We start from the raw sequence: 8,466 nt of genomic DNA on the forward strand, positions 1-8,466 counted from the left end.
TGTATTACAAGCATTGAAGAAAGAAAGAGGATAGCAATAAAAATAAAAAGATAAGCTATCTACACTTTCTATCTGTAACTATAAAGTAGCGTTTCATTGACCAATAAGAACAACGAAATTTTCGCTTCTTTTCCTGATTGGTCAGTTAAATGCTACTCCACGGGAAGAATTTTTGAACGCATCTCTATACATCTCGATGAAACATGTGTGTGATGACATGATCATATGATTGATCATGATCGCGCGTTTTTCTTCGAGTTATGGAAAACAATGAAAAGTGAATATTACTTGGATACTCTTTTCTTTTTTTTTTTATGATTATTGACGAAAACATTTTGTCTTTTGTGTTAAGTGAGATTTTGCAAAATTTCAGAAACGCGAGTTGAAGGTTCCGTAAGGAGATGGAGGACAATGATTCGTGCAAATATAACCGGAAAGTTGTCTCTTTTAAAGACTTTGGCAGATTTAAACTGTCAGAAAAAAAATACGATGATAATTCTCTCAACATATATACAGCGAGGCTGAACGATTTGCGAGAAGATATGATACATAGGGCGAAATTAAAATGGAGTAAGTACATTTGTGTATTCTCAAGATCTTCGCTCATCATGTATGTTATCTATATTATTTTACTTTACATATGTTACAGCCAACTATTCGTGTATAGAGATCTCACGCTTGGCTTTGGAAGATCCAAAGAAATCTTATATTCTGATAGGAGTACTCTACAAGGATCAGAAACTAAAACCTTCCTTACTGCGTGAACTTAGCAAGGAACTACAGCTAGAAGCTCAACCAAGTAAAAATTACGCATCAGCCAATGACAAATTATTTCTGGAAGATGAAACATTACGTATAAGATTAATAGGAAATCATGTGAACGTTCAAGAAGTAGTTACAGGACTCGTCTGTGCTATACTAGGGCATGAATTAGAAAATGGAACACTTTGGGTATATAATTATGTAATTATTAATAATTAGAAATAGGAATATACAATATGCTAATGTAATATAAAACTTTGCTCTTAGGTAGAAGATTGGTGTTTTCCAGGATACTGTCCGAAACCTTGTGTATCAAGTGGCTCATTGGTGGAAAATGCAAAAATTCTACTAGTTTCTGGATTAGATCTTGTTAATAACACAGATCAGCTTAGCTTAGATTTGCTTTCGGAATGGATAACTGGGATGGCAGGTTGTATCAATGCACAAGAGGAAGAAGCAGTAATTGCTAGAGTCATCATTGCTGGTAAGAAAGCTAAAAGCATATTTTCTAATTGGCAGTAGCTTAATTCAAGTACAAATAATGAAATGTTTAGGAAATACTATTCGTGGTTCTGCAAAGATATACTATCGTAAAGGCTACCATGAAATGAAATCGTATGATCAACTCAAGATCAAAGAAGACATAACAGCGATGCATAAGCTTGATTCTTTCCTCAGTACTATTCTCCATTGCTGTTATGTTGTGCTGATGCCCGGAGAATTCGATCCTGCCTGCAATTATAGCATGCCTCAGCAACCTTTCCATCCATGTACTCTGCAAAAGTCGGCCAGGTAGCAGTTATTATGTTTGCAGCCTGTCAAGAGCTTCCATTATGTAATACTATTCAGATATAACGCAGGTTGAAGAGCCTGTATGGTGCGACTAATCCGTGGATCGGAGATATCGGGAGTCGTGTCGTAGCCGGTTCTTGTGGTAGACCGATTGCGGATATCATGAAAATCGCTGGATTATCCGAATTATCTTCGTTGGAGTGGTTGGAGCGGACCTTGATCTGGCGACATTATGCTCCAACTGGTCCGGACACGCTTCCGATTCACCCATTCTTCAAAAATGATCCGTTCGTTATGAAAGAATGCCCGGATATATATTTTGCTGGAAATATGGATGGATATGATACGAAATTGATTACAAGTAAGAGAATATTTTTTTATCTAGTTTGATTATTAGTTCTATTGTTCGCGGAATAATTCATGTATACTGAATATATAGCTGATGAAGGACAAACAATAAGGTTAATATGCGTTCCAAAATTCTCGGAAACGAAGACAGCGGTACTAGTCAATTTACAAGACCTGACGACGCAGTCCATTTCATTTGGTGATGACTGATACAATTGTATTATATTATATAAAAAATAAAAAATTTACCGTGTCAGGGAAATTATGATAATAAGAATAGAATGTACATAATTTTGGAATTTTGGAATATAAGAAACAGAAATTAATATAAAACTTTACAGGATCTTTTCAAATATATAATTAAATTTATTGATTTAAATATATATATTATATATATATATATATGTATAGTAAATATATATAATTATTTTTAGTTAGCCCGTTTATCTTTGTATATATCTTAATGTTATACTTAACATAAAGTAATTTATAATAAATAATTAGAATATATCTTATAAAGCAATAACAAATAATAACATTCTTATTTCATAATTCGCAATTCGCGAATATACATATATATAACTTTTCAATTAATTCTTCATATACATATACTTCATATATATGTATATATATATATGTATGTATGTATGTATACATATATGTACACAACATACACATTTATACTTATACGTAATGTTTCTGGATGATTTTGTCTTTGCAGCTTATTAAAAATAATACAATATATCGTATATCTGAAATAAAATATTTTAATATTATTTATATAATATTTTTTTACTCGCTTCTGCATAATGAATATTTTTTGGCACACATTTAGTATTTCCTTAAATTATTATATCAGTCATAAAATATATCATTTTGCTAAGATTTACACAGATGCGTTAATTTTTTTTAACGCAAACGCATGCACGGATTAAGGAAGGAAGACCAGTAGTCAAAGAGTGCCGCTCGCTCTCATTTTACTTCTCGATTATCATTTAGTGCCGTAACTTTTCATAGACCTGTAACATTATCCTGACCGTTTTCCCATCGCGAATGCTTACTCTGATAAAAGTTCTGAGTTTCTGAAGCGCAAGATCTGGAGGCGATAGGAATATTCATGCGAACGGTGGTCGATTCTAATCGTTGTTCGCTGTTCGACGAATCTTGAATTTCGGAGCCACTCGTCTGCTGATCCTCCTCGCTTCTCATGGCGCATATTACATCCGTAAGAGCCACTATATAATTCTTAGCCAGAGTTAGTGTCTCGATTTTGGAGAGCCGTCTCTCTTTCGTAACGTGCGGGATCACTTCGCGTAGAGACTGGAAAGAAAAACAGATATCGTTGATTATATAAGATTATTATATATATATATATATATATATATATATATATATATATATATATATAATAATCTTATATAATCAACGATATCTGTTTTTATATAATATATATATATATATATATATATATATATATATATATATATATATATATAATATATATATATATATATATATATATATATATATATATATATATATAATATATAAGATTAATATATTATATTACATGTGTATATTTTTTATATAAATGATTTTTCAAGAAACAGAGACATGAAAAGATGTCTCCCTGATTTTCCCTACTTTCTATAATAATTTTTCTTTATCGTTTTATATGTGATTTTGTTTTATTAATATGTAATAACATATTTTATCTTGTATTCACACACTTGAAACGCATCGTTCAAGCTGTGCATTCGCATGCGCTCCCGTTCATTGCTCTCCAGCCTCCTGAGAGTTCTCTCCCGCGCCGTATTCCCTCTGGGTGGTTTGGATAATTTCAATCCCGATGATTCCGTTTTTCTCGCCGCTCGTCGCACGCCTCTACCGCTCTGCGACGATTCCGTAGACCACTTTGTCTCCCACGTGTTCTCATTTGTCACCTTAGATCGCATAATATATTCCTTTCTCCTGATGAAACAATAAAAATTGTACTGTATGACTGCGATTGTAAGTGTTAAGATCTTTTAAAGATATATTTTCTCTACATTTACATATATGTATATTCTTTAACTTATATTATCTGAAATTTTGAATTGAAAAAAAAATGAAGGTGAGTGAAAAATTGATGCTTAACTTTTTTGTAACTTACTTTTTGCGAATGTTTTGCGGACTGGATTGTTGATTAATCACTGTGGAAAAGATGATGCGTGATTCTTCTTTCACGATTAATGTCGTATTCGTAGATTTAATGCATTTTAAATAGTCGTACGACGAAGACGCGTCAGGATTTTTTTCAAAATTTGAATCCGTCGCAGCTCAATGCCGCGTGTACTTGTTGAGCCACGCTGGAACAACGACTGACGTCGCGACGTCGGGGTGCGGCCGGCGCCGCCTTCCACCCTCGGTATTTTAATATGTACCCTGTGTTCTTTTTTTCAACATTGAATTATTTCATCGATATGTATTTGTGCAGTATATTCTAACAATGTAAAATAAAAAGAAATTACTTAATTTTAATATGCAAAATAATACTCCAATATTTAAGAAAAAAAACATTATAAATTGTTATAACTCAACACTATTCGCGTTTATTTTTTTTCAAAAAATCTCCTCGCACTACCGATATTCCCTCTTAATATTATTTCAAATAAATGTATTTATAGTTTGCTCTTTTTTTAATCTTTATTTGTTGATCGTAGAAAGCACGCGGAAAAAGCAAGCCGCGAGTTATTTTATGTCGTGTACACCCTGTACATACAATGTTCCAGCATCTTATATATGCGAGCGGGCTACAGGTGGGCGTATGACGTAATTCGCCCACGCGGACCCTCCTATCTGCCCATTATCGCTCCGCTATCAACAACTTGGGGATGATGGGGGTTTTAATATGGATGCACACCTGTTCGAACTTACAATTCGCATTTGACGATAAACTTATTAAAAAGCTTTTTTTGCAAATTATGTAACAGTAAAAAAGGAAGATAAGTTTTTAATCTAATTAAATAGGAATTAATTATGACAGCAAGTTTAAAAATCTATTTGTCTTTTCGTTTTATTTGTTCATTTTACATTTACCACAACAAGCATCTGTCTTCTCTAATTCAGATTCCTTATGATTAGCAGTCCATGGCCCAAGACTAATGGTAGCGTAAAAATCCATAGGATATGGTCGTTCAATGTCAAAATCGGCCATCCTGAGGGCTACAGCACCTTCATACGGTGTAAGGAATGGTTTCTCGAATGCAACGCCCCAGTCGATGCTCAATCGTGGACACGCAACCTCGAATAAAATACAATGATACAGTTCAATATAATACACGGATCTTTCAAACTACAATACGTATCAAATTATATCAAAACGATTAAAAAATTTGTTCGTTTTTTCCTTTATATATAGCTCATTTAAAAATTTTATATATATCAGTTACTTTTTTAATTTGTCTCATATCTCTTCATTAAAATAAAAATATTAATGGAAAAAACCGAATAAACATTTTTATCAATCTGATATGTTTCTCCTATAGAAAAAATCCTACTTGTATAAAAGCATCGATGCCTTTAAAGAGCTTGATCTTGTCCGGAAATATTTCCGAAAGCAGTATTACGACGTTTTTCTTTCCCAAGGTGTCAATTCTGTTTTGCAAGGTCTTCAGTACATTAGGATTGCCCTGTCTGCCTAAAGTGCCGAGTATTAAAGCATATTTGTCAGTCTTTGCAGCGCGTTGTATCGCCTCATATCTGATTTTCAACATCCTCTCATGATCGTAAAACTCCTCAGTTAATTTTTTCGCGTATGGATCGTATTTGAACGCTTTCAATTTAGGATTGGCAATCATAGCAGCTTCCAAGTGAAAACGGCCGTCTCCTATGTAAATTATTGCATCAGCACAGCGAACTTGTGGAGCCGTGCATCCTAAAATCTATAAGAGGAATTATCTATCAGTATTATCTTATTCTCTACATGGATAGAAAAAATATATTGTAGGTACTTCTCCAGGACTAAGCGGCTTGCTCTGTGGTACTGAAACTTCATAACCTTCTCTCCTCAGTTCTAATGCTACTGCTTGTACCGTTGTAACAAACTGTATTGTACTGATTAACGCCAACTTTGTGGTGACTGGTAGAGAGGCTTGCAAACAATCCACGCAATGTGCAATATCAATTTTTATGTTGACAAACACATAAAGTACTTTGATATCGGCAGTCTGATCCACAGGTATAAGGCACGAATGTCCATAGTGAATCAGAAAATCTGCGTCCAATGCTCGTGTAGTGTAATCATCCACACAACAAGCTCCTGCAATATGATATTGTAAATTATAATACTGTACATGTAATTTGCAGATTGAATTAAAATACTTGTCTATTTACCATACGTTACATCGGCCATAATAACAGTCTCTGCTTCAGTAAAGTCTTCGATGATATCGGCAATAGTTGTGGCATACATTAGAAGACCTTCTGGCATTTGGAGAACCACTCTCCTCGCCTTGGCCTCCTTGATCCTCCATATCGTCTTGTGTATCTCGAAATTATAATTGGACGGTAAGGCTGCTATAGCAGAGTTTAGTAAAGGATCGTTCAAGAGTTGCTCAGGAATTTTACTGGTTTTCATAGGAGCCTTGAAAACTTTACGCACAGGTTTCGCCTTGATAACCACCACGCTATCGCACTCAGTCATCTTCTCAAACTAGTAATTAATTAAATTCTCGAAAAATGTTTTAATACATGACTTATACGTAAACGTTACGTCGTATTCAAAAAATAATCATTGTAATATATTTAATACGAGAAAACTATTCAACACATCTAAACTTCAAATTTTCAATATTTATTCATATTATTTTAAACAAAATTAGAAGTAACTGACTATTTTCTAGAAAGCAGGTTACGTTACCATCAATGTTAGGTTATGAAGTATGTGATGAACAAAATGTTTTGATACTTTAGCAAAATTTACTACGACAAAAGTACGAATTACAAATTCCAATACACACAAGTATATTTTTTTATATAATTATATTAATTCGAGACTCATATAAAATAATATACATTTAAATACACATGTCAAACGTCAAAAGTTTAAAATAACACTCTTACATGTCCAACTAATGATACAGGCTGCGGTCAAGGAGACACTGAAGATGCTTTGAAGCGTTTGATTGACCAATCAGGTTAAAGAAATCTTTACTCCTTTTATCCTGATTGGTCAATCAAATGCTCCAAAGCATCTCCTTTACCGCAGCCATAGTGGTTGCGTTCCGATATAAACTGCCAGTACTGAAAATCTACAGTATACGTGACGTAAACTATAGATTTTCAGTACTGGCAGTGAATATCGGAACACAGCTAGTGTATGTTCCGATGTCAGATGTCTTGCCCTATATAGGCTGTGTTCGCTTTGCACGCTCACGCGCTGTGAGCATCATTTTGTCTTTATTGCACATCGAATATTAAACAAAGATAGAACGATGCTTTCAGCACTGAAAGCGTCAAAACGAACGCAGCCATAGGTCCATATTCTGAATCCTCTTTTATTGATAAAAATGCCTTTAAAAGTGGCTTATAAGCCTTCTGATTGGCTGTAAGCCACTTTTAGAGGCACTTTTATCGATAAAAGAGGATTCAGAATATGGACCATAGTGTGTATAATAGGTTAGAAAGAGAGAGCAAGCGAGACAGAAGGTCACTGCCGTGATTGGTTACTTACCAAGTCCGCGCATGTGCAGTTCATTTTTACCCACGCTAACATCAAAGATGCCGACAGAGAGTTGCGCTACTGTATATACTGTGCTTAAGGCTACGGTCAAGGGGATGCTGAAGATGCTTTGAAGCGTTTGATTGACCAATCAGGGCAAAAGGAGTAAAGATTTCTTTAACCTGATTGGTCAATCAAACGCTTCAAAGCATCCTCAGCATCACTTTGACCGCAGCCTAAGTCTTACGTCTTAAAATCTCATTGGCTGCGTTCAGCAGGAAAAGCTGCTTTGCAACTGTTGTAAAATTCGTGAATCTGATTGGTGTATACTCTTAGATTCAGCCAAAATTAAGAGCATACACCAATCAGGCTCACGAATTTTACAACAGTTGTAAAGCAGCTCTTTCTGCTGAACGCAGCCATTGTAGACGACGCTTAAGAAAATTGATTGGTCCACAAGTATATGCATAAGAAAATGAACCAATCAATTTTCTCATGCTTATGGTTATGCGCTTAGGGCTTTGGCACACAAAAATACGTAAGCAGTGGAACGTAGTCAATAAGGAAATCAACCAATCGGAATTCTTAAGTCGAGTATTCTCTTAATACTTGACTGTGATTGGTCAATTTCTTAAGTCTTACGCCTTAAGTCTCCTTAAAATCTCATTGTAGACGACGCATTACGTTTCAATAAAGCTACCTTACTGCTCAATCGTGATTGGTCAATTTGCTTACTGACTATGTTTTACTGCTTATGTATTTTTGTGTGCCACCGGCATAGGCCGTGATCCGAAATTACTGCCAGTACTGCAAATTCTATAGCGTTACGTATATTATGGTTCATATTCTGAATCCTCTTTTAT

General features: G+C 34.5%; 3 protein-coding genes across 6 annotated transcripts; 1 reads left to right on the forward strand and 2 right to left on the reverse strand.

The window, feature by feature from the left end:
* The first annotated feature begins 131 nt into the window (after window positions 1-131).
* LOC145966059 (DNA polymerase delta subunit 2) lies at window positions 132-2,678 on the forward strand. 2 transcript variants are annotated; one of them, XM_083089794.1, is made up of 7 exons: window positions 132-277; window positions 374-570; window positions 650-951; window positions 1,030-1,246; window positions 1,317-1,554; window positions 1,623-1,915; window positions 1,994-2,678. In XM_083089794.1, the coding sequence occupies exons 2-7, from the start codon at window positions 402-404 to the stop codon at window positions 2,110-2,112; spliced, it is 1,338 nt and encodes a 445-aa protein (XP_082945920.1). In that variant the 5' UTR covers window positions 132-277; window positions 374-401; the 3' UTR covers window positions 2,113-2,678. The 2 variants fall into 2 exon arrangements, with proteins under 2 accessions (XP_082945920.1, XP_082945919.1); XM_083089793.1 differs by having other exon boundaries at window positions 174-277; window positions 353-570.
* On the reverse strand, window positions 2,202-4,795 carry LOC145966062 (uncharacterized). Its single transcript, XM_083089799.1, has 4 exons — window positions 4,055-4,795; window positions 3,633-3,873; window positions 2,964-3,222; window positions 2,202-2,654 (listed from the first exon to the last, which is right to left on the reverse strand). Exons 2-4 carry the CDS (start codon window positions 3,855-3,857, stop codon window positions 2,587-2,589), a joined length of 552 nt encoding a protein of 183 aa, XP_082945925.1. The 5' UTR covers window positions 3,858-3,873; window positions 4,055-4,795; the 3' UTR covers window positions 2,202-2,586.
* Window positions 4,796-4,931: 136 nt separating this feature from the next.
* Dph1 (diphthamide biosynthesis 1) lies at window positions 4,932-7,129 on the reverse strand. Of its 3 annotated transcripts, none has more exons than XM_083089796.1 (5): window positions 7,006-7,129; window positions 6,277-6,595; window positions 5,895-6,202; window positions 5,442-5,825; window positions 4,932-5,185 (listed from the first exon to the last, which is right to left on the reverse strand). In XM_083089796.1, exons 2-5 carry the CDS (start codon window positions 6,584-6,586, stop codon window positions 4,958-4,960), a joined length of 1,230 nt encoding a protein of 409 aa, XP_082945922.1. In that variant the 5' UTR covers window positions 6,587-6,595; window positions 7,006-7,129; the 3' UTR covers window positions 4,932-4,957. The 3 variants fall into 3 exon arrangements, with proteins under 3 accessions (XP_082945922.1, XP_082945923.1, XP_082945921.1); XM_083089797.1 differs by lacking the exon at window positions 7,006-7,129 and adding an exon at window positions 6,803-6,999 and having other exon boundaries at window positions 6,277-6,430; XM_083089795.1 differs by lacking the exon at window positions 7,006-7,129 and adding an exon at window positions 6,803-6,999.
* Between the last annotated feature and the right edge of the window lie 1,337 nt (window positions 7,130-8,466).

Source organism: Camponotus vicinus, unplaced genomic scaffold (genome assembly GCF_025532165.1).
Source record: "Camponotus vicinus isolate PSW18456_S1 unplaced genomic scaffold, iyCamVici1.0 SCAF_2, whole genome shotgun sequence".
NCBI lineage: Eukaryota > Metazoa > Arthropoda > Insecta > Hymenoptera > Formicidae > Camponotus > Camponotus vicinus.

Excerpts from the sequence above, each read along its gene's own strand:
- Dph1 (XM_083089795.1), bottom strand. Across the intron at positions 5,826-5,894 it reads AGCCGCTTAGTCCTGGAGAA|ATTTTAGGATGCACGGCTCC; the intron begins GTACCTACAATA and ends TTCCTCTTATAG. Across the intron at positions 5,186-5,441 it reads GCATCGATGCTTTTATACAA|GTTGCGTGTCCACGATTGAG; the intron begins GTAGGATTTTTT and ends ATTTTATTCGAG.
- LOC145966062 (XM_083089799.1), bottom strand. The coding sequence starts at position 3,857 with ATGCGATCTAAGGTGACAAATGAGAACACGTGGGAGACAAAGTGGTCT. Across the intron at positions 3,223-3,632 it reads GCTTGAACGATGCGTTTCAA|TCTCTACGCGAAGTGATCCC; the intron begins GTGTGTGAATAC and ends TTTTCTTTCCAG. Across the intron at positions 2,655-2,963 it reads AACTCAGAACTTTTATCAGA|ATATACGATATATTGTATTA; the intron begins GTAAGCATTCGC and ends ATTTTATTTCAG.
- LOC145966059 (XM_083089794.1), top strand. The coding sequence starts at position 402 with ATGGAGGACAATGATTCGTGCAAATATAACCGGAAAGTTGTCTCTTTT. Across the intron at positions 571-649 it reads TAGGGCGAAATTAAAATGGA|CCAACTATTCGTGTATAGAG; the intron begins GTAAGTACATTT and ends CATATGTTACAG. Across the intron at positions 1,247-1,316 it reads TGCTAGAGTCATCATTGCTG|GAAATACTATTCGTGGTTCT; the intron begins GTAAGAAAGCTA and ends TGAAATGTTTAG.